At 38.3% G+C, this 25,699-nt stretch overlaps 1 protein-coding gene across 3 annotated transcripts; it reads right to left on the reverse strand.

Moving 5' to 3' along the window:
* On the reverse strand, window positions 1–25,023 carry LOC104314897 (suppressor of tumorigenicity 14 protein-like). Of its 3 annotated transcripts, none has more exons than XM_069785529.1 (17): window positions 24,406–25,022; window positions 23,901–24,069; window positions 23,105–23,229; window positions 22,128–22,195; window positions 20,995–21,176; window positions 20,860–20,898; window positions 19,878–20,094; window positions 16,936–17,075; window positions 15,772–15,869; window positions 14,637–14,749; window positions 13,594–13,727; window positions 9,649–9,756; window positions 8,438–8,557; window positions 7,630–7,813; window positions 6,654–6,925; window positions 4,922–5,058; window positions 1–2,240 (listed from the first exon to the last, which is right to left on the reverse strand). In XM_069785529.1, the coding sequence occupies exons 1-17, from the start codon at window positions 24,484–24,486 to the stop codon at window positions 2,082–2,084; spliced, it is 2,346 nt and encodes a 781-aa protein (XP_069641630.1). In that variant the 5' UTR covers window positions 24,487–25,022; the 3' UTR covers window positions 1–2,081. The 3 variants fall into 3 exon arrangements, 2 of the variants coding, with proteins under 2 accessions (XP_069641630.1, XP_069641631.1); XR_011325083.1 differs by having other exon boundaries at window positions 2,137–2,240; window positions 6,745–6,925; window positions 24,406–25,023; XM_069785530.1 differs by lacking the exon at window positions 1–2,240 and having other exon boundaries at window positions 4,291–5,058; window positions 6,745–6,925; window positions 24,406–25,023.
* Between the last annotated feature and the right edge of the window lie 676 nt (window positions 25,024–25,699).

Consider the following 25,699-nt stretch of genomic DNA (forward strand, 5'->3'; position numbering starts at 1 on the left):
ATCTCACCCTGCAAAAGCCAAAGTCCTTTTATTTACATGTGTGAAGGAGCTCCTTACAAAGTCTTGAGTTTCTTTCGTCTGGTGATCTGACTGCCACACTTGGTGCCTTTCTTGCACGTGAAGTAACTGACCCTTCTAACACATGGAGCTCAGAAACTCTTAAAAAAAAAAAAAAGGGAAGTTGAGAACTGATCTGAACTTTCTGGCCTAGGTTTTTATCTAAAACAGAACAGCAGGAAAACTGTTTTCTTCCGTAGTGAAGGCATCTCTGGTTTCAATATAAGGAAAAGAAACTTGTGCCCTTAAACATTCACTTTAGTAAAATGGACAAGTTAGGCTCAGCTTTACAAAAAGAGGAAACTCCAAGGTACAAATGCAGTTCTGATTGCACCTGGGAATTAGAGCTTCAGAGGCACAATCAAACAAATAAAACATAGCCACTTGCGTTTTTAGCACGTGTTTATTGAAAAGGAAGATGTGAATGACTGACTAGACATTAAAGATACTACCATCCCACCCCCCCAAATATAAGCTTTGAGTATAGCTTATGTAGTAAGTTTGACACAAGCATTGTGGGGAGGGAAATGCCCAACACTAGTGCAAGAAAGGAAGGAAAAGCAGTATCAGTGTTAGACACAGGAATCTCACTGTATGCAGATTACAGTGGTAGCTCATTCCAACGTTTTCCCCACATGCTGCCAACGTGGGTCTAAAACTAAACAAGAATCGCATATTTATGTACTGTAGAATAAAAGTGTGCTGTGTGGACAGCAATGACTGGTATTCAAATTGCCAGCTTCATTATTTTATTTTTATACATTAAAGGTGAAAGCTAAACACTTCCAAATACTGAGCACAACTTTAAGACCATCTAGATATATCTTTTATTAAACCGAATACCAGCATTCTTAAGTACCATAAACAGCTTTGGAAACCTTAAGTCAGCTAGGTTTGGGCTGATTGGCTCATAAGGAGATTATAATTATCAAAGCTAGATTTACTGCTAGAGTTAAAGGAATGTGGCTGTCATCTCGTCTTCTATTCTCTTTGACCCCAAGGATGCATCCAACAACATAAACCCCTTTTCCTTTTGTGTCCCTTTCAATGTAGTGGTGGCCATGTGAGCACAGCCCGGGAAAAGATACAAAACAAAAATCCTGACCCTGAAACTCTGCTTGCTGCAGACCAAGGACATCAGGAAAAGCAGTGCAAACCCACCAGGAGCATGCTAAAAATTCACAAAGTGTGCTGGAGCCAGAGCTGGGGAAATACACTTGTAACATATTGCAAACATCAGACCCTACAGCTATGTTCAAATTGTAAAGAGAATGTAAGCAAGCACTAAAGTTTCCTTTTGTTTCATGAACTAAAGCTGAGTATTTCTTTCCTCTTATTTAAACATCGTCCCAAAGAACCTAAATGATGCTCTTCCAGTTCTTTAATGAAAATTTCTTGCATCCTAACATTTGTGATCTGTATATCTGATGTTTTTAGGAAAACACAGGAGACAACCCAAAAGTTACAGCCCAGAACGGAACAGTCCTGCAGCGGCAGCATAACTAGAGAATGAATTAATCTCAGCTTTGTACACTATACTGATTATAGCATTTGTATTTTCAAGAAACTTGAAATAATTGTGTTCAGAATCCTGTAACATCACTAAGATAATATATAGGTGTATATATGGGATGTGGCCATGAATATTCAGATATGTGTATGTGGAAACATATATGGATATATAGATAGCAGGGGAGATGGAAGGAGGGGAGAAGATTTGCGAAAGAGATCTGGCTGGATTTCTGTTACAGGTTCTAACCCATTTTATTTTGGTTTTAAGGCAGTGCTGTTTCTGCTGCTGGGGATAAGGAAGATGAATCCATAAGGAATCTGAAGTTGCTCTGAATCTGAACAGCTACTACTAGGTGAACAACAAATAATAGTTTCTTCATTAAGAAAGTGCATTCTTTCACAAAGAAACAGTCAATGGCACTTTCATGTTACATCATCAGAGATGGACGTGGTAGACTACTGTAGGACGCAGCTTTCATAAGGGAGATGATCTGCGTTTTCTCCTTGGCACATCAGTTTGTATTCTGACGAATCCAGTCATAAAGTGCCGTCACCTTAGTGTATACACCAGGACGATTGCGCCGAGCACAGCCTTCACCCCAGCTCACAATGCCAGCAAGGTACCACCTATTTCCCTTTCCTGTGCAGGCCAAGGGACCTCCAGAATCTCCCTAAAATGAAGGGAGTTCAGCCATTAGTGCGCACGCACACACACACAGAGCACTGTAACAAAAGCTCGGTTGTTTAAGGACAGTAAATACCTACACCTCTCTTTCTCAAATTACAATTTAATACTAGAATATTACTTCTGGATAGAATGTACCCAGCTAGATGTCATATGTTTTCAATTTATTTTAACTTATGGAAGTAGCACACTAGTCAATATAAAGCAATGGCAAGAAGCTTAAAAAATTACTCATTGCTAATGTCCCATTAGAGGATTCATGAAGCAACTGATCACAAGCTGAATGGGGAGAAAAGAAGACAGGGATGGGGAGTAGGAATTCTACTACCATTTGACCGTAAGTTGTTCACAGGTTGAAGGCAGAACTCTTATACCGTGTATTAAAAAAGAACAGAAAGATACCAGACACCCCCAATAAAAAAAACAAAACCAAACCCAAACCCAAACCCAAACCCAAACCCAAACCCAAACCCAAACCCAAACCCAAACAACCAGAACAACCCAAAACCAAACCAGGCATGATTAAGTATTATCAGCAGTTTCATAATCAAGACTGTGTTTACATTCACAGAGGGAGAGGAAGGAACAAAGCGTAATGAATGTGCAAGTAAGAACTGGCTTCTCAAAGGGAGCATGCCGCTCTGTACAGCGATGCAGAAAAGTAAAAATTCTCATTTAGTTCAGTTCACAGGATCAAAATGCATTCAGGCTCACGAATACTTTGTGCCCTTCACGTTTTAACATCGTATGCCTTCTGCGAACAGAACTCCGAGCAGTTATGAATGCAGCTCATCTCTGCAGCTGTTCCTTATGCATACAAGGCAATCAGCAGCCTCCAGGTTGACCCTGGGGTTTGTTTGCTGCTCCTAGTTGGAGCTAAAACATCGAAGAGGTCAGAAGAAAGCCATGTACTGAAAAAAGAGTAACGATAGAAAGCCTTCATCACACAACAAAACAAAATTATCTAGAGAGAAGTAAAGGAGCCAGAACAGTTCTTCCTCTCTGGCTGGCTGCTGTCACACTGGCAGTTTTGATAATGCAAGAGGCTGATCTCAAAGTGGCTTGAGAAAGGAGGCTACACAGTCCAGCCAATTACACAGCCGCTTCTGAAAGACCGAAGGGGCTGTATGCTGCTGGAGAGGGGAAGGATTCTATAAAGAGGAACCGAGATCAAAGTACATCCTAGAGTGATAAGAAAACAGAGTCTGAAAGAGTAAAAGTTGTATTTCTCATTGTAAGTATCACATCCTCTAAAGATGAAAGGTGTTTGGAAGCTTCACAGAACCTGTGCAGTACATGCACACCTTACGTGTCTGTGAAGAAATGAAACAAATCAGGATGCCCACAAGTCTGGAACTGTAGTAAAAGGGTTTCAGGGTGCTGTGGGGAATTTCCTGAACTGCCAACACCATGTCTCTCTAGCACTGCACAGGAAATATACTAGTGACAGAAGAGAAAGCAATAGCGAAGATGCTACCCAGACTAAGAACTTAAAAGCCCAGAGGGCCAGCATGCTAGGACTCAAACACTGCATATTATGTTGGAAATTGGAACGACCAGTATGGTGTATAGCCAAATTCGTTAAAATGTCCATCTAATAATTCAAGGGCATTGCTTAAGCAACACACTTTCTGGAATAACATCAAACCTCTAAACCAACATGTTGTAGCAAAACAGTTCCACAGTCTAAGGTGGAATGGTGCAGACAAACTGCACAAACTTAAGAAAAATAGTAATTCATCAAATTAGAACTTAGAGACTGCAGGAAGATCCAGTGAATAGTCTATTGTGTATAAATAAGTTTGACCCATTACGAGCTATGATCTTGCAAAAATTATTCTATTACCTTAAAATAGTAGAATTTATACATTACACAAAATTTCTATCGAATTACCACAGTCTAAAATTAGTAACAAGTTTCTCTCCCTTTCCACAGTAACTGGTGTAATAACCATGTTTGTAATTTTGAAAGTGGTTATTCATCATAATAAGTTTAAATACTGATAAAGTACACAACTAATCTAATAACTGAGAAGGAGAATGACGGCAAAGTCAAGACACTTAAAGTACATCCAAAGAGCAGTTTCTGACCATGTGTGTGAAAATAAACTAGGTAATATAACTTATGATACCATGATGTAATCTAAACTAGTAATTATATATGTGCATAAATGAACATTTGAAACTAAAAGGCAGCATTGCAACTGCATTTACCAAACCTCTTACCTTTGCCTTTAACATTACTCATCACACTGTTACAGTATTTTATTAATCCCACACCCAGACATCAAAAAAGGAAAAAAAAAAATCAATATGAATAGCAAAAGTCACAGGTGACCCTAACTTTATTCCTTTATCGTTACATCTCTGCTCTGTTCTTTTATAGGAAATGTAACTGTTGAAGAGGAAAAAGAATTCTTTTCAACACATTTTACCCCTTGACTTTGCAAAGCAACATTTCTCAAGAGATTCAGAGATTATCTATGCCAAATTTCCTTCCTCATTTTGGAAAGCCTTTAATTGCCATGTTAAATTAACCATCCACTCAAGACATCTCACTCTATTACTAAGAAAAAAAGAAAAAACCCACAAACAACAGACAACTCTGAACCATTTACCAATGAAAGTAAATATTACTTTGTAGTTTTTCTACAAGTTCCAGATTACCTGGCACGCATCAACACCACCATTAAGATTCCCAGCACACAGCATACGTGATGTGATAAGATCGTCGTACAGCTTGTTGCAAACACTTTGGTTAATTATTCTCACTCGAGCTTCCTGCAGTGTTTTGGCAAGGTGACCTAGAAAAAATACAAATGGTATTACAGAGGTTATGGTGGTACAAATTTCTAATAGAGATACCACTTGTCAAAACAAAAGAGAATTGCTCCAAACTCAAAATCTACCCAGCTGATGACAGGAGAGTAATTCCCCTCCCTTCAATTGTTGCCTGCCCTCAGCTTTTGAAAGCTGTTGTCTATAACCCTCTAGACATAGAGGTCCCTATGCATCACCTTTCTATTTCCTTGGTCTTTATCCTTATGAACTTGTTCTGCCAGAAAATAGTAAAAAAGCCATGCAAATTATGACTATAATACAAGATTCCATACAGTGTGACTAATTTTGAATGCCATTTCAAACTACGCCCAAAGCTTTTTGATATTTACACTATGGCTGTAATCCAAACATTGTCCAAGTCCTTCTAAATGAAATTTCTACATTATTCTCCATCCTCTCACATCTGGGAAGGAGCTGAGGAATGAAGCTGAGAGGGGAAAAATAAAGAATTAAAAAAAAAAAAAAGTCAAGCATGTAAGTCACAAGTGATGCTAAGAGCTTAATTCTGTACTATAGTATTGGCATAAGGTGTCATTGTGAACTAAATATCCTCTGTCATGTTTTGGCCCAACAGTGAATGTAACTTTTTCAATACCTGAATGATAGGAGGAAGTACTGGTTTTTGGTTTGTTTGCTCATTCAGCTCTGAGGGTGGGTTGGGAATGAAACAAGTAAGATAGAAAAATATGTTTTTCTCATATGTCATTATATTAACTTTTAAATATTACCTACATCATTTTGTTAAAAAGCAAGACATTGTAAGAAGGCATCAATTGTAAAGCCATTTGCACTTCATTAGGCTATTATGTTATCATCTAGATCTAAACCTTTTTTTAAAAAGGCGTATTAAGAAAGTGAGAATTACCATAGCATATGACTTCTGATCAAACACTAGCTACTAGGTCTCGGCGCAGTTGTGGGGACCGTGGCAATGCTGAGGAGCTGTCTAAGCCTGGGTTTCAAAGCTGGCTCCCATTTAATGCAGAGACAGAGCCAAGATCCCTTGGGCTGCCCCACCACCCCTCTCCACCTGTTTGCTTTTTCCCTGCCTCCCCCTGCAGCCTGCTCCTCCAAGCTGCACAGGGGCAGAACTCTTCACGGGGCATACATTAAATTGCCTTTGGTTAAGACAGACAAAACAAAGATCCTTCACAATATTTTTTGCAATTTCACAGCCCCCTATTGTCAAACAGACTTAAAGACAAATTCTTTCTGTGCAATAGTTGTAAGTTGCTATTTTCTTTACCTGTAAGATTGCTTATGACCTATTCACCAAATAAAATGAGCCATGAGCATGAAAATGGGCACAGTTTTGTAAATCTACGGTCATTTGCTTTTCAATGGTCTGTGACACCTACGTACGCATATTGTCACTTATCACCTGCCACCCAGGCAAATGTTCAGAGTTCACAGACTGTAGCTAGGGGAACATTTTCTAGCTTTTTATAGACTTACTAAGCAAACCATAGGTACTTTTTCTTACAACTATAAATATTTCAGTGTTAAAGTTTAAAACTAATCCAAACTTGCAAGAAGTATATCCAGGAAATGAACATACTATTTTCTTTTATGGCTCCCCAGCCAGTTACATAGCAGACAGTTCCATAAACAAATATTCTAGAGGTGCTGGGTAAACAAATGGGCTGTACCAGCTCACTGAAGAATACAGACGTCTCCATTTCCAACAGGGCAATATCATAGTCTGAGATTGATTGGTCATACTGTGGGTGGACAATAATCCTTTTGATTGATCTCATAGCTACACGATTGTTCTTTTCATTAATTGTATGTAAGCCCATATATGCTCTCCATCCCGAAGGAACGGAGTATCTGTAAAGAGAATGTTTTTAGAATGTCCCATTGGAAAGTAATGCAGTGTCAGTTTACTTATTTTACCTACTTTTCAGTATTTAATGAGATTCATCAAAACCAAAGTGAATGGAGTAGAATACCACTTAGGAAGATAGATGCGCTATAGTCTCTGTCTCCCAGAACATTGCATAATGTTTTTACTTACTATTTTGAAAACAACAATTTCCTGGTGTTATAAGGCCAATCCCTTGCAATGAACCATGCTTTGAAAGTCAGAAAAGTGTGTTATTAAAGTCTATTTCCTCCTTGCCACACGTAGAAGGTATGTCTTTTCAATTTACACTACCTAAACTGAACATTGGTGAGTTTTACACTCCACTTATCAATAAATAGTCCTTTTCTTGGGAGAAGAGGCCATAGCTTCTACTCAGAAAATCCCTGCCTTCTAAAATAAAAAATGGTGTTTACCCTAAAGCTAACAAAACAGTGTGTTTTATTATGCAGGAATCACTGGCAATGGAGGCAAAATAATTACTTCAGATACTTAGCGCTTTTGAAGCCAGCAGAATATAATATTGAGGGTTCGTGTAGTGATATCATGTCACAGAGTTATACCCTGTATCAGCTTACCTAGACAAGGAATAGCTACTGCAGACTTTTGAAAGCAACACTGTAAGGTTATTAAACTGCAAATACTCTATGACAGTATAACTTCCTCATACCTCACAGAATCAGAATCCAGGAAGCAATGGGCAGCAGATATGAGCCACCTATTGGAAATAACAGATGCGCCACATACATGGCCATGTGCCCCCATCTGTAAACTTGCTTGCCAAGGCCACTTCCCAGATCTTGCATCTTCACCTCCAACAATTCTGGTTTTCTTAAGCTGCTGTCTTCCACAAGCTAATAGAAATAATTAAATAAAATAGTAACAAGAACCACAAGGTCATTGCACTTTGCTATGCTTAATACATAAACTTTCATCCATGAACCTCAAAGCTTTTGGAAGAAAAGTATTTTCTTATTGTTCAGTTGGTAAAATAGTAAGGGTACTTGCCCATTTTCACTCAATGGGCAGGTCAGGAATGAACCAATCATTGCCTATCCTCCCTCACAGCTTTCTAAAGAGGTTAGTAACTAAAAAAGACATTTAAGCACAATTCTAAGCTGGGCTGTTTCCAAAAGTTCACTTGACTAAAATCTCTTATCTTTGCCCTCCTTACGTAGACAGCTCCGTGGCTGCATTTCACTCGGCTTAAACAAGCACTAAGACCTACCAGTCTATCCTGGAAGTGTGCATTGCTTGACATAAGTCGTCATAGACAGAATGGATCAGTGGATTTAAAATGAAACTGTACAAAATTCAAGACAGATATTTTCATACAGATGTTACCAGGAGTTTGTGGTTTTTTTTTAAATTTACATCTGATTTAATGAATTCTTAATCCAATAATGCTTTACCATAGCACAAACTCCTGACTCAGTTTCCCAAGTCATTAACTAATTTTAAAATAAATGTTACCACACCACAGTTCGTTTCATCAGATCCATCTGCACAGTCTCTTTTCCCATCACACTCAGGATTTGGTTTCAGCAAGCATTTTCCATTGAGGCATTTGTATGCATAAGGGGAGCAATTTTTGTAGGCTGAAATAAGAGAGAGAAGATAGCATCATGTGTTTGGAGCCATGGTTTCAAATGATTAAAAAAAACCTTGCACATTTAATTTACTTGGTTAAAGTTGTTCACAGCTACACATTCCAGTCTGGAGTCATAGTCTGTACTGTGTAAGCTGGTCCCTCTATGGAGAGGGGACAGGAGGAAGGTTCCACTCTGATTAATGATCACACTAATTTCAGTTTCCACTGTCCATGAGGAAAAAGACAGAAGAGCCTCCAGCTGTCCTCACTCCCATTTTACTTAACTCTAAACTGAGCAGGCTAGGCTTGTCAAATCTGTTGTTTTACCTTCACCAGCATTACTGGCATTACGAGTTATAATCTTCACAGTAGATACCATCTGGAAGTCAACCTTTTTGTTTTTAAGTGGAAGTTGAGAAAATTGTGGAAGAGCTTTACACCTCCCTCCAATAAATTTTTGGCTAAGGGCTGTCACAGTTTACTGTGTGAGAATCTTGACAGATTTCAGCAGTAGGCTTCCATTACTATTATTCTTATTATGAGTTGTTTACAGTGACTTCTAAACAGTGGGAGGGATTTTTTTTTCTTTTTTTCAACAAAGAAGGACATACCCCTGGCTACCTCAAGGACCTAAGATTTAGGCAAGGCAAAAATCATAAAGGCAAAATGCAGCAAGTCACTAGGGAGATATTAGTAGTACTAGCAATACCTGTAGCCATGGTGGATCTACAGTAAAGAGACCATGCATGGGGCAAAAAGCAAAAGTCCCAAAGCTATTACATCTCTCTCCCTTACATTATTTGGTACTGATCTGGCAGCAGCTGGGAAAAGAAGTGCTCTTCTAACAGGATCACCAGCAAGCTGTGGTTAGGTCATCTAACTAAAATCACTGTTATCTTGGATTTTGCTTCATTAATTTCTTGTCTAGACTCTCCCAAGAACTAGTTATACTCTGCATGTTTTGTTTTCACTATTATGAAACTTGTGCTTTGTGCTAGAAAAAATATATAGAAATACTACATTTATCCATTAAAATAAGCATATTCTTGCTTCTGTCTTCCACCATCTTTTGGAAAATAGCTGAAAATATATACTTACAGCAGTTGTTTTCATCACTGTCCTCCCCACAGCTGTCATCATCTTTACAAGTCTTATACTGATGCCTACACTTCCCATCACCGCAATTCAACTGTTCTGGATTACAACCTGAAGAAAAAAGGTCTGTAAATGCTTTATAAACCAAATACTGGCTAGCAGCCATGTGCTATGCTCCCTACCAGATGTCACCTTGATGTTACTGTGTCATGTTTGCCAGACATTCATCTACCTTGCTTTTGGTAGCCTCTAGTGACAGAGAGACTTGTTGCATTACCTAACTTCTGCTGCACTCTCTGACCTTGGATTACCTTCTGGACACTCTTTCTGACATCTTTTCATTGTTCCCTATCTTCTTTGATGTGCAGTGCTCAACTTGGATACAGTACTCTCGCTGAAAACTTCCTACTGGTGACTGCGAAGATCTTTTTAAACTTCTGTCTTACATCCTAGCGTGACACTTAAAAAAAAAAACAACACACCAAAAACAACAAAAAAACCCACCCACAAACAAACAAACAAAAACCCCAAACAACAAAACACCAAACAAACACAAAACACACAGAGAAAATCGTATGACTTTGTGACTCTTAGGTCAGCTTTTGAGCCACTATCACCCCCAGCCATTTTTCAGCAGAAAAGCAACTTAGGCAATCCACATGTGTATTTGATTACCTAAGTTCAGTTCTTGTCTTTATTGAATGGAATATCATTTTCTCCATATACATTCTCCAGCTTGTGAGCATCATTTATAAATACATCCCTCTTAAATATGTCCCTTTTTCTATTGTGCGGCACTTTTCCTATTTCATAAGCATCTTCTCTAATCCATCATTTAGATCACTAACAAAAATTATAATATGTCCAATAACAGATACTGGCAGAATGACAGTAAAAATAACCTTCTATTTTGGTAATGAGTCACTGGTAATCATTCTCTGGAAACAGTTTTCTGTATTTTTTCTCCCCGTGTTTCCTTTACTTACTACTGATAAGTTTGTCACACAAGACTATGTCAAAGTATAACTTCTTCTCTCTTTATCCTCTCACAGAGGAGGGCTAAAACAAAATAAAAAACCCCATGCTGGTTTTTAATACCTTTTTCAGTGTTTACAAATAGTTCATTTTGACTACTTGTTGCTTGCTTTTTTTTTTTTTTTTTTTTTTTTGGTAGCTTAACTTGTAAAGATTGGTGTAAAATTCCCTTCTCATTTTTAATGTTCTCTCACTCTTTAAAGAGATTAATTACACAGCCTCTTCTCCAGACTTTTAGATTTTCACCCACATCCTTCATGTGATCTTAAAGATAGCCACCAATATTTTCAAGACAATTTCAGCCAGTCTCTAAACTTCCTGGAACAAACTGTTTACAGGAGAACACAAACAAGAAATAATTGCCCTACCACAATCTATTTCATCACTACCCTCTGAGCAGCCTTTCCAGCCTTCAGACTGATTGCTTGAAGGAATGTACGTTCTATCTGCACATCTAAGGACAAGCTAGAAAAAATAAGAAATTAATGGCACTAGAAATGCTGTTACAGTCTAAATGCATTAATGCAGGAGTGTACCGTGAAGAAATATTAAAACGGTTATTAAAAACCAAAGCTAGTGTCATTTATAAACTAAATTGCATCTTAAAAAAGGAATTGCTATCTTACTTAGCATAATCTGCCAAAGATTTTTATAAAGCAGCCTGTATTAAGTGAATCAATATTCACCTAAATGGACTTAGAGAATTAAATTCACATTCACTGCCTCACTCTAAGGGTTGAAAGTGATTCAGCACAGATACATAATTACTACCGATAGCTAACGCCTCTTCAAATTGTTAAAGTAATGTATTTTACACAGAAGCATCTAAGGAGAAGAAAAAAAAAGGTCAAAACTAGGCATTCTCTGTAGTATTAGAAATACAAATTTCCTGACATTAAAATGTTGTAGAAATTAATCTCTGCGCTACTACACTCCAATTTCATGTCTGATGTGAATAAGTGCTTTATCAAACACTTTTCAAATCTAGTAATTTCATTATGAAACAGCCTTTCACCAAGAATTTATTTCACTTTCACTTAAACTAACAACTAGTATCGACGCTAAAGCGTTTCTTTGCAATATATCAATGATGTTTGTTCTCTTCTACTTTTTCAGATAGAAGGACGGAAAAAAAAAAAATCTGTGGAAGAATAAGTAGCCAAAAACTCTTTCTGCCCAGGCCAAGATGACTTAACTTTCTTTTTTCCCCACTAGCACCACAGACAAATCAGCAGCTAAATCAGATTGAAGGACCAAACACATTTGTCCCACATTTATTTAATCAGTTCCAATCTGGAGTCTTTTAGTCCTCTTTGCTGCCTTGCACATGACTCTGGTGGGAGGAAAGCACCCACTGCGCAGCCAGCACTAGCTCAAAGCAGGAGTCTCTCTGTTCTCTTCACCGCTCCCTGAAGTTATTCAGCTGATGGCTAGCATTTGCTTTCGAGGTCAACTCATAGCAGTGCCTGTGATCTTTAATAACTGTGCTTTGGTAGGCTCCCGACAGTGGGAAGAAGTTAATCTGAGGTGGGTGACTGCAGGTACTAAAGACATGGGAGAAAATAATTATTCCCCACTCCCTTACTATTGCTACAGGCAAGGCTGTCATAGAAGACCAGGGCACTCAAGACATTCTGCTCTCTGATAGCCTTCCACAAATACCTTTACTGGATTAACTTGATACTGACACATCACAGCTAATCTACCCCTCCTGGTGAGTCTTAATACAGATCCCGAAGATTGTGACCAAGGATTGATTACATGGCTTTGAGCCATCTGCTCATAGCTGGCTCAGTGCTAGAAAGAGAGCAGAGCACACAGAAATTAGACTTGTACACGTAATAAAGACTGGGGATTTTCTCTGTTAAAGAAGGTATTCTTACGCTTTGACTCGTCTCTGAACTGTTTCTGAGCAGTAACCAGAGTCACCGTAGGACACGGTATAGTTTGTAACTTTTTCCGGTAGAAAGAGACATACATTTGTGGAAAAAGAAATCCCTGAAAATATCTGAGTCCTATAGAATGACTGACCACAAAATCTGCCACTTATTTCTAAAGAAATGCATGAAGCAAGATTCTGTACCAGAGATCTTAATACGTAAATACTTCTAAGTCAGCAATGACCAGAACCACACTCAGTCACGCAAGCTGAGGATCTGAAGAGGTTTCATAAACTGAACTGATCTCTTGAAATCACAGGGAACTTTAGCTACCTAGACGTTAATTGGGTAAAGGAAAGAGAAGGTATTTACAAAGAATATATTGCAGATCCATCTTCTTTAAGAAATAACCCAAGTAAATACGTGTATCTCCTGAAAATCTCTGTTTCACCCTCTGGAAGCACCCCCCAAAATCTAATGCTGATCCAGAAGTACATAGACTGGGGAGTCAGGAAAGGGCTATAAGAAACCCATATTTGTGCAACAGCTGCTAGCAGGGAGTCCTCATTGACTCTTAGTGAAAACTTAGTTTGTATAAACCTGGAAGATGATCCATAGCATGTTGATTTGTGACTTTAAAGAGAAGACTAACTATTGATGGTTAACTTCTGTTGGCAGACGAGCTGTGCTTAGAGGCTCTCTGCCATACTGTTTTCATGTTGCAGTTTGGCTATTTTAAGATGTTAGCAAAATTCCAAATAATTAGATTTACAGAAATTGAGAAATTTTACTTCCCATTTTACAGAAGTGTTGTTAAAAGTTAGAAAATAAGTACTAAAAGATGCTTCTAAAGGCATCTTTTATCTAATTTTTTACATCTATTTGTTGAATTAAATACATAACATTTTAAACATTCGCGTCTTACAATTAGGTTGAGAAAAAAAGGCAGGTGGATTTGTATATGGTTGGTCTGTCAAGCATGGTTTCTCGAACGTTTCTCCTTAAAAATTTAAGTACATGCTTATTCACTTACGGTCTGTGTGACTGAAGGCTTTGTATTCAATATAAAACCCTCTGTGGGTGACCAGTTCATCGGAATGGAAGTTGATTGTGACAGAATAGCCATATTCTCTGTGTCTGTTGTTTTCTGAAAGAGCTTTACAGTATCTAACAAGGCAAAAGTGAGAATAATTAGTTTCTAACCAAACCGACCATTATCATCCAGCTACCTCTCCTTTTACTAAAGGGTACCAATGCCAAAAAGCTTTAAAATAAATAAAGATCAGCTGTTTTTCAGTGTTAAAACAGCCCAACAGAGGCATTAGAAAGCCTATTTACAAATGCCTTCCACTCCACAACTTTTCTGGGCCTAGCAGACTTTGAAACAAAATACAGCAAGGTGATCAATGTCAGAATCTACCGTATAAGCACAAACCGCTTTTCAGCATGCTTGACGTCAGATTTCCCATTTAGGTTTGCAAACCCAAAGGCTACAAATCCAGTAACGGAATCATACAGCCAAATCCAACAGCTGTTGCCGGTTTCAATGCACTCCTTCCAAGAGACAAATTACTCTGAATACTGTTTTTGGGGGTTGATGGGGGGGGCGGTTCTGGGGGCAGGTGGTGGTGGTGTTTAAGCATACACATTGCAATTTTTCTTAATTACAGAAAACAATTACAATCACTGAAGAGTAAGTGGTATAGAAAAATGAAACTTCAGATGATGCAAGCTCTTCACCCATGTTCAGACCATTGCCAGGAATTTACAGTTCAACTGCAGCTGCATAAAATCCTGTGGTTTTCTATGTCATTGCTCTTAAGGGGAACAACAAATTAAGTAAATGCCTATCACCGTAGAAAAGGCAGGATGCTTAAGTTAACATAATGACAAATATTTGGTACTAGGGCAGGATTAAGAATATTGTTCTGCTGAAATTCAGTGGAAGTATGCTGATTTTTGCTGAAATGTATCCTTCTACAGTGGAAGTGGTGAGACGTTTCTTCTTAAGTACGGTATGTTGCGCAGAACATTGAAGTGCAAATTAATATGTCAGAGAACGGTGTATTTACTCACCTAACCCCATCAATTTCTAACCAGTCTTTATCACATTTACTGGACCCTGGAGACTTCTCTTGAATTTGTATTATGAGGATTTTTAATGAGAGCTTGTAGTCAGGCAATGGTGCCTAAAAATCAAAGGATAAATATCCTGACACACACATCCACAAAATGAAAAAGCCCGTGCTTCTAAGATGGTAAATCTTGCTTTACTTATTATCAGATTGAAAATACTGCATTTTTTATTATGCAAATTGGCACCTCTGAAGGATCAAAAAACTTTGCTATTTTAAACATATATGGAAATCTTTTTAGACCCAACTTTGGCCAGACTGTGACAGCTAAAGGAGTGTAAGCCTTCCTGCAGCCAGCACAAAGCACTGTATCTGAGGTTCATGCTACGTTTGTACTGCCACGTGTTCCAGTAGGTCAAATAAGAGATTTAAGATATCTATGGAAGCTGGTCACTCGATTGCATTAGCTATGACCTCTCTGGTTTAGAAAGCTTTTTTCTTCCCTTTCTTGCATATAGATGAGTGTTTTGTGCTACAAGCTGCTAATAATTTTCATTGAGCAGGTGAAAGGTAGAGACTGTTACTAACTCATAGACATGAATAGCATACTTTTCCAGGGAAAGGCAAAAGAAGTAGTTAAATGCTTAATGGAGCAACAGATAAACACACCAGGGAGTTGGTGTAAATCATGAGCAGATTCTAAAGTCCTGCCAAACAGCTTGCTGGAAATCCAGAGCTGAATTTCTGAGCCAGAGAAGGTCCTGTTTCTGCAGAGTTCAGGGAAACACAGTGTGGGATCTGTCATATGAGGCATGATTTACATGACCATTTTTTCTTTCTAACACAGAAGCAAAGCTCTGACTACTAGCAATTTTCTCTGGCTGCTAGGAGTTGTCATCTTACCCATCACTGTGTTTGTGCCGTGAATAATACTCAAACTTTTGCAAGCTGGCAATGTTTCCCTCCCATAGCTAGCACTTCTACATAGGACAGGACTTCTCTGCCTGAGAAGTCAGGTGCAGTGGTCTTAGTAGGTTTTCCCTCCATTTCACCCACATTGAAAGTCATTTCTCCCAATTTTATGTCTATATCATAAAGCAAAGTCATCATGACTCAGAAGAGTTCCCAGCACTTACTCTGATGATCCAGCTGCAGTCAATGTTTGGTGGGTAGTAACTTGGGTAATAGGGGGAACTCAATGTCCCATTCCAGGAAATATAATGACCACCACACACTGGGAGAGAAATATATCAGCAAGGAACACAGTTATCTCAGCTGGGGTAAAGTACAGAGCCTACTTCACTTGCTAGGTCCCTTCTCTACGTACAGAATTAGAAGAATGGGTTGTGACAGTACTAAACTCAGGTTTTGCCTGCATTGACAGAAAATTACGTAACTTCCACTTCCCCAGCATGCTGAATTTCTCTTATTTTTGGATCCAATTACATTTAAGGGTAAGTACAAAACACCTCTGACCAAAGATTTTTAAAAAACGTTCTTTCATAGTAAGTGGAAGAAGCAATTAAATGTGGACACAACAGACTTTCCTCCTCCAATTTACTTCTGACCTTCCTGTAGACATTTTCAAAAGTTAAAAAAGCATTCAGCCCAATGAAGTGAAACCTCTAATTAATTTCATGTAAACCAGGAAGTTTGTGTGTCAGTTCAGTCTGAAAATTCATGCCACATTTGAACAATCTCTTTGAGGTTTCGTTTTCCACCAAGAATTCTTCTAGATATCCAGTCCTTAGTGCTTTTGGTTCCCTTTAGATAACATAGTAAATGCAGACAGGAATATAACAGAAATTAAGACAATTTTGAAAACAGCAATATTTTGTAGCAAAACCTGGGCTATACGTCATTTGGAATCCATCTTCAGAACAATGAAGCAATTCTGATTTGTAACATGCATGGGATGAGTATTTGCCTAAGAAGCATCCACACAGACATAAGGTGAAATGTATAAGCTTTGGAGAAGTTTATGCTGACTGCTCTGCTACCATTGCTCAGTGTTAACCAGGTAATAAGAGAAATGGCTGGGAAGTATGGCTTGGGTAGTAACCAGGAAGAAAAATCTCCCAGACCAAAGAATATTACCCTATTCTTTGTTCAGTTCTCAGACGACTTTTTTTTTTTTTTTTTTTTTTTTTTTTTTTTAAGGTGGATCAGAATGACAATTCCCTGACTTATATGCCAACATTCCTTCCCCCCAGATACGTTCAGGCAATATCAACTTTTTTAGAGGCAACAGCAGGAGTAAGTGTGCTTACATCGGATGCTTATTTCTGTTAATTACTCACTGATCTTAGGAACAGCTTGAAAGTGAGCTTTTAATATGTTGCTTTCTTCTCTTCGGTCCAGTGAGAAGGTGAGCAACATGACATTACTTGATGAAGTTAAACGTACTACAGGAGGAGTCCAGGCCCCAGGTCCACACCATCTGAAATATTACAAAAATTGCATTAAAAAAAACCCCAAACATTTCCCACATTCCAGTCATCTTTGCTGAGAAACTTCACAGAAGTAACACCACTCTTGTCATCTGCATTTCAGAAGTATTTCCCTGGCTACCACTTCCCTTTTATTCTTCCACCCAGTCGATACAACACAAGATGCTAGAGTTTCCCCAGCATTGAGGCTTAGTCATTCAGGGTGAACATCACGGATGTTCTTGCCTAACAGGTGTCCTGGAGTTCTCAGACCTGTAGAAGGATCAGAAAGGCAGTGCCAGGTTATGATACCTAAGTAGTGATAGTGACACTGAGAAGTCGTGGGTAGCATTAAAAGGACAACAAACGCCAGCGCAGCAGTGTTGAGCAGCATCTATGCAACAAGCCTAAAGCATTTGCAATCTATTAACCTTCAGCTTGGTTTCATGTCACAAAAGCTGTCACACAAGATGTGAAGCCCCATGCATGGCAACTATTTCTTCTTATTGTGCTTTTTTTGTTTAAATGAGTTAATTTATATCCTGAAGCTTGAAAACTCACTACCACTTGTAATGTGAGATGCTGTTTCTTGCATCTGTAAATTCACTCTTATATTTATACCATTTTGAAATCCACAGCATGTTTTGAATTTCTTTTCATTGACTGACAGATCTGCGCGTGAAAAATTTCTAACAGTTTTTTTCTGTTTCTATGCACAGCAAACAAAAGCAATTAAGATCAGATCTCACAGTAACAGACTATTTCCATCACAGCCCTGCATTGAGTTCTTTGATGTCACTGAGATCCAGAGTGGCAGTATTAAAATCAAATTTTTGAACCTTAAACTGAAAGTAGTCATCTTCTGCTTTAGTAGGTCATTCCCTGCTCCCATTCCATATGGGACACCAGACAATAGATCTGTGATTTACCTCTCTTTTGCAGACATTATTAAATTCTTTTTATCATAATTCCAGTCAAATTCTTTATAAAATGAACAGTTTGAGTCCCCTCTGCAGTGCCATGTGGAAATCTTTCAGCACCTTGATCCTCTACCCAGCTAACAGCCTGGCTTATCTTCTAGCTGGAACTTTTGTCACAGTATCATCAGAATAGCAAGGCAAACACATATGAGAAGAGCTGTCCGCATGAGACGCCTACTTCTACAGTACGTCTCAAAATCCTGGCTCACTCTTTAGTATTTGTCACTGAATAGCTGTATTACTGCAGTTGACAGAAACTGGTGAGAATTATTTTAGTCACCACTTGTGATCCTAGACCTGAACGTCAAGGAATAACAGCTAAATAAAGTGATTCCTGGCCATCACGAATATTGGAGATATTATTATTAGTTCTACCGCATCTGTCCTAAGCTAAAAGCTGCTAGTGACATACTTAAGTAGAAAACTAATAAGCATATGCAAACACACAGATTTGCTAGGGTGGCAATAAAAGTAACCCAAAAAAGCCAATTTTTTTTTGAGGTACCATCAGGCTTTTAACATAATTTCAGTCACCAAATTCTGTTCCGGTTCTTTGACAGACAGACATCAATGCACATTCTTGAATTTTCTGTCTTGCAGCTGACTGCATCAATGTTCTCTGGACACATTATGTCATACACCTGTGTTAGTTTTGTTAGGTGCTTTCATGCATGTGGCCCACTCTACGTTTCTAGTTCCTAAAAAGCCGAGCCATTGCTAATAATATGCAATCAAGTAACAGTCTCAGCAACAACCCATAACCAGCAGCAGAGCAGATGCAGCCCAGCATCAGGAACGGGATTCTCCATGCCATGCTACAATCCAAGACTAAATCCTTACAAAACCCCCGTGTTCACTTCATGTCTGGCCTTCATGCCAACAATGGCAAGCTCTTGTGTCTTGTTGCATAAGGAGAGAAATAAGTCTTTTAATAGAGCTGAAGAGGACCACCTACTCAAGTAAGTTAAAGCACCACTAAATAAGTGCGTTTCAGACACTGTTAACTGAACCTGCATGCTCAGCTAGCCTCTTCCTGAAAGTTCTTTTTAAAACAAAAACACAAAACAAAAGAACAAAAAAAAATTCCCTCCTTGAAACCATCCATCCTCAGATTCTAAAACTTGTTTATTTATTTTGTTAATGAAGAGATGTTCATAGTGGATAATGTGTCCATATGTGAAATTTGACTCTGGAAAGAGGAAGCAGTGTGGCCACTGAAAGTTAAATATCATCTGATCTCACTTATGCAAATGGACTACACATTGACTCTGAGGGTGGAGCCTTCCATAGACACACCATCACTGTTATGAACAGGGATTTGCCTGCTATAAAACATGTATTTTCTAAATGTAATAGAATACAGTACTCTAAAAATACTAAAGTCTGTATCTTTTTGAGCTGTGACAGTAATTGTATGAACTCAAAACCATTAAAAATTAGTCATAATGTAGACTAAACCCAACGAGAATTTACAACAGGCTCCCCAGGGAAGTGGTCACGGCACCAAGCCTGTCAGAGTTCAAGGAGTGCATGGATGACACTCTTAAGTCATACAATTTAGTTTTAGGCAGTCCTGCGTGAGGAGCAGGGAATTGGACTTGATGATCCTTACGGGTCCCTTCCAATTCAAGATACTCTATGATTCTAATTCATTTGGGGGGCGGGGGGGAGGATAATATGGAAGATATTTCGTTGCCTTATACAAGATTTTAAATTAAATTGTATTTGGAGTCTTAGATTTTGGAAGCCTGTTTAATATCAATTTGATATCGCTACAGTTTCAGAGAGTTTCTGTACAGCTCAATAAAACATCTTTGTTCTGTACTATCATACCTTGTAATGATCTTGTTCTGCAGAGGAAGAAGGAAATCATATGCTGATAAGTGGTGTGATGCACAGCTCTCTGGAGTGACACCATGCAAAGTGATAACTACCAGTCTCACCACATAGTTAGAAGGAACTCGCAGCCTCCATTGATAAAAAGACTTTTTGGGATTCATCAGAGTTAGAGTCCTGTTGTTACCTGGCTTGGCATACAGGTCAAAGGATACTGCTATACAAAAGAAGCTAGATCAGTGGCTGAAAAACTGTTAAGTTGAAAGATAAATTAAGTCATTGGGTAAAATTTCAGAAGAGGTGGCAACAATTGCCTACCCGCACTTCTTGACTGCTCTAGTCTCTTTTTTTCCCTTACCTTCCAGCTCCATCCCCTTTTCCCTACCAGGATGCATCACCTCCTCCTGCTCTGGCCAAGGAAGCACAATCCCTCATCACCACCACCGGCTCATCGCACACTCAGCAAGCAGGAGGGGACTTGGCTGCAACTGCTACCACCCCTGCCTGAAACCTACTGCTTCCTTTGCCATTTTCTCTTCACCCCATTCTGTGCAACCAGAACACCAAGTATATGAAGTCAATTTTGAGGTGTGCTTGATACGGAGAAACCAGGCAAAGGGAATTAAAGCTCTACAGTATATGACTGATCACTAACTATGAATAACCCAAATTATCTAGTTCCAAGGCAAATAAATTACATATCATTTTGTATAGTAGCTTTTTAAAAGATACGAAGAAAAGGAGCCACAGCTCAGTTCAGCAGGAACTATTAAATTTCAACCATTCTAGTCAGAACATCAAAATAAAAGCTGTAAGGTATTTTCATCCCAGACTTTATTTGGAACACAGGCCAGGGAGATCCCTAGTCTGGTTTGGTTCGTAGGCCCTACAGGTATAAGAATAACTGGGAAACTGCCATTTTTCTGTTACAGGATTTTTTCCCCAAAAGTGATAACAGTTGAGATAGAAGCATAATTACCTGATTTTAGCATCACATCATATTCTGTGGAATCTGAAACTGAAATTTAATAACTATCAGCCATGCAAGACAAAGACACAAACCAGAGAAAGACAAATAGACAGAATAGGTATTAAATGACAGGTACATTGTTACCAAAAAGCTCCATTGCAACAAGATCAAAATCTTCCTCCCCAGAAGAACTGAACGTATGAGATGCTTGTTTACTACTGATTTCTTTTTGTTCCACTGGGGTTAACTTTTTAAGAGAAGCAACCATATCTTGTGGTGCCCAGAATGTATTCCAGTAGTAAGCTCGAAGTCCAGACTCTCCTTCACTGTGGAGGGAAAAAACCACATCGCTTTATTTAGTATTTTGGACATGCTTTCCACTGGTCTGCATTTTTGGCTTGCACAGTTTCATAGCCAGTTGAACTGCTGTGCAAAGTGTTGCAGCTGAACATGGTGGCAAAAAGCTCTCTTGTTTAACAATTGTTTTTTCTATACAGTAGAAATACTTTGAAAATATGCTGCTTAAACAGGTACTCACTGAGACTGAAAAATACACCTCTCGGAAAATTCTTGCAATAATCACATTACCGCTCCAGACACATTTTCCTTAATATTTTTTTAACTGAGGCTAGCACCATATAACAATTTAATTTTATGCCTATACATTTGATACAACATTTCACACAATTCTTGTTGAAGTAAACAATCTGTATGTGTACATATACAAAGTATTACTTAAGTAATTCAAAGAGACAGTCCGTCACACTCCTCCTTTCAAAATGTACTACGGACTGACCTTTCAGAAATTTTCAGAGCCTATCAGGAATGTAGTAGCTATCTGCTCAATGTATTTACATTTCTCATGAGGAACTTAAGTAGAGTGTCCTACCCAAAATTATAACTCTATTTTTTGTTCTGAGAGGTTAAAAAGGAACCTCATTTAAACAGACAAAACCAAAATAAGATTCTGCAAAGTGGTAGAGGGAAAGCCTGCTGAACTGTGATTTCAAAAATCAGAAGTAGATGAATAGATTACAAAGCAATCCATAAACCAAGGAACAATTAATCAGACTTCATTTTTCTCACGGATTCTATAGGGCAAGACATTAGTCACACTATTAGCTAGCTCACATACTTACGTGCATTTCTGCACTTTTCATTCTCTGTTAGAGTTCTGCATCTTTTTCCAGATAACTAATTTAAAATGCAGGAAAAAAAGATAAGACAAACACAACTGAATATCTCAAATTTATACCATATGCTGGAACAGTACGCACCTGAAAGCAGCCACTACAGACTTCAAGTAGTACTTTCCCAAGGAGGAAGACTCATGTATTTCTGCAAACTTACAGTTAAATAATGGTAAAAGAAAATGTAAAGCATTAGATATTAGTATCAATATAAACTCTTATGCTATAAAGTATTTGAATTTTTCTTCCTTTCCTCTTCTTCACCCCTCCCATATTACAAGTACTATCCATCATTTTCACAAAATGTATCAAATAAGAACCATAAATGTGCATTCATTTCCACTAAAAAAAAATATATTATTTTTAAGTCACATCACATTTCAAGACCATTGAGATAGCTCTTGATAATTAGCTATGAAAAAGAAGCCTTTATGAATACCTTTATATTTTTATTTCAGTCTTTAAATTTCCAGCATATAATCTGGACATGAGCAACTTGTATTGGCTGTGCACAAAGCAGCTTTGAGACACTAGATTACCTCTTTGGGGAAATACAGGGTAACAGAGAAGTTCTTTGTGTTTAAGACTGCTGTTCACATGTATCCAGGAAACAGTATTGATCTCACAAATAGGAACTCACATAAGAAGTGCAAGAAAGCAAGCATTGTTGTGGGGAATAAGGGAAAACAAAACAAAAAGTTAAGCATTGAATTGGAGCTATAATTTAAAAAAAAAAATCAAACAGAAAAATGTAGCAAGGAAGACTATTTGAGCAAAGTAAAACAAAAAACATACTCCTAATCCCTTTAAGAAGAACAATTTATCCATAACCTTGAAGCCCCCAGGTTTATTACCTAGAAAAATGTTGTCCTTACTGTGAGACACACAGCTGCAGCTGTTTAGCTACTTTGCTAAAGCTGTACACCACTGAGGCATTTACTAGTTTTAAATTTATTATTTTGAAGGAAAAAAAATTGTGAGTAACTGAAGTCTTCTCCTCATTCCCAGTCTCATTCTGTAATAAATATTTTTTAAATTATTGCTACACTTTTCTGGGAACTTACATAATTTTGAATTGCTTCTGCTTGCAGGAGGAATTTCTGTGACTTTGGATCATTGAGGTCATTTGTATAAGTCAAATTAGGAATTTCTACACTTCCACCGATATAAATATAGGAGAAAGCTGGAGCTGAGGAAAAAAAAAAAAAAAGATAAAGAAATTAGCACACCTACTAACATCATGGAAAACTTTCCAGAACAAGAGGCTTGCAGAAGCATGTATTTGTCCTTGGCATCTGTAGGTATTAGTTCTTAAGAGAAACATGCAGTAATAGCCAGAGTGCTGAGTCAGTCCCATTGACAGAATAATGCCCAGAAGGAAAAGAGAGGAATCAGGTATGGGTTCAGAAAGGCATTTCTACCAGGAAGCTTTAATTGCTAAACTTCCATTTTTTGCAGCACTATCCTCCTGAAGAGATACAGTTTTAATGGCTGTGTTGAGATCTGGGAAGGAACATACAAAAGTTAGGTACCCATTCCATTTTGGGGAAGTGACTAGAAGACAGACAGTTAATTCCTATAGGTTCTTGGGAAAGATGACAGTTATAATAACGATGGTATTCACAAGCAGAGACAAAAAATTTAGAGATAAAATACATACCTTCGTTATTCTTGTGCAACCACCAACTGCTAATTATTGTGCATTTTGTTGCTTTAGCAAACACATGAAGGAGAAGAGAAAGTCAGTAGTTTATACAAGTATTACGTGCTTATCTGCTTAGTGCAGAGCTTTTCATACCAATCATTCACACAGTGCAAAATACTCATCCCATCCAGACCGTGCTGGGAAGTAACACTTACAGAATGAATAGTGCAGGACTAGCACGATTACTGTAACTATTAAAGAAACTATAGGTAATGTTCCTAGAAGCCATCTTCTCCAGAAAAACAACCTCATCCACTTGAAGAAACAGTACTTCTGACACAAGCCTTCTCGGCAGGATGGGCAGTAGCGAATATGCGGACTTTCCTAGAGAAAGACATGGGAAGGCATCAATTAGTAAGACAACAAAAGAAGAGCTATTGTACCGTATTTTAGTATATTTACCTTTTTAGTTTTTAAAGAGGTTTAAATTGAGAAAATATCTTCCATGTTATCAGCTATGTCACACGCGAAACCTACATATTTCTTGGCTGCTTGTTTGCACCATGCATTTCAAACTATGTAAATGGGGGGGGGGCAGGAATTGTTATCTCTTTGGTTAGGAACAATTTGCACATGAAGAACAGAGGTCAATACACACCAGAGTGGGCAGAGAGATCATTTACTGTGTTCCTACTGTAAAGCTTAGCTGGTATCTCTTACCTGCCCTGCAGTCTGCTCAGAGTCGTATGGAGCTGGTATGCTGTACACAGACACCCGGCTGGAGGGGAAAGCCCGTATCATGATGCCTTGACAAATGCCTTTTGACAAACCTAATAACAAAATCCTAAGTGAACCTCATTTCTTAAACACAACCCAGAACAGCATGGTGCTCTCCCTGCCACGCATACCAGGCTTCTCTCATTTCACCTTTGCCATACTGCTTGAAGCTGGAGCCAGCTGATCTGTGATCAAAGAAGGTGGGGAGGAAAAGTTACCATCACTGTAACTCTTTGTTTTCCTAACTCTCCAAGTAGGATATGGATCCCATCATTTGAAAACAGATCACTCGCTTCTTTCAGAAATACAAGAGTAGGAAATAATTTATGACACAATGCAAAGGACATGCAAGCCATTCACAGATAGAAAGTCCCAGAGCAAGGTAAATGAGGCAGCTTCTAACAAACACCTGGTGGAATCCACAGAAATATTTATGAGAGAGAAGAAATGCGCAATTCTACAGACCACAGGAATTTTCCAGCCTCAGGCCGGTACCACAGAATAAACGCAGTTTGCTTTTGCAATTGCAAAGCAATTCGTGTTCACATTTCCTGTTTGAAATTAAAGAGAGTTTTAGGTCAGCAAACCAAGTTTGGGGTATTCTGCTTGTAAAATAAGAAAATTAAGGATGTATGTATTTTATACATATTGAGAGAGCGAGAGAGAGCACAAAGAACAAAACCTAGAAAAAAAACCCAAAACAAGCCCAAGAAACCTCAGCCCCAGAAAACAAAAAGGGAACAAACCAACCCCAACACAGATCACACAGAGACTACAAAAGGGATTAACTGGAAGTCAATCCTCACAGCTCAGGAACGCAAACTACAACTGTAGACAGACTGCTTTGTTCAAGTCCTCTTTTTTTCAACAGCCTATTGCTGCTACTCACACAACCTGCTGACTGATGCTTTGCCCCTTCCTTCATAGGAAAGAAACCCACAGAAAAAGCCTAGAGGAAATAAAACATCTTTTGTGTCATCTCTAAAAATTGTATCAGGATTTTTTAAAATTATATACATTCAAGAGAACCCAATTCCATAGCAGTACCTCTCAGAGGGTAGAAGCATCAGTTTTACTTAGGCAAGGACAATATCGTTGCAGTAACACTCATCGCCGTGTTTACTCATCTTGTTAAGTTTGCCTGAAGATAAAGAATTCAAATTCTGAAGTGGATGAACTTAAATATGAGGAAATAAAAGAGGTAGTAGCTCCAAATCATGCAGTTAATTAAAATGAA

The sequence above is a fragment of the Haliaeetus albicilla genome, chromosome 6 (genome assembly GCF_947461875.1).
Source record: "Haliaeetus albicilla chromosome 6, bHalAlb1.1, whole genome shotgun sequence".
Taxonomy (NCBI): Eukaryota; Metazoa; Chordata; class Aves; order Accipitriformes; family Accipitridae; genus Haliaeetus; species Haliaeetus albicilla.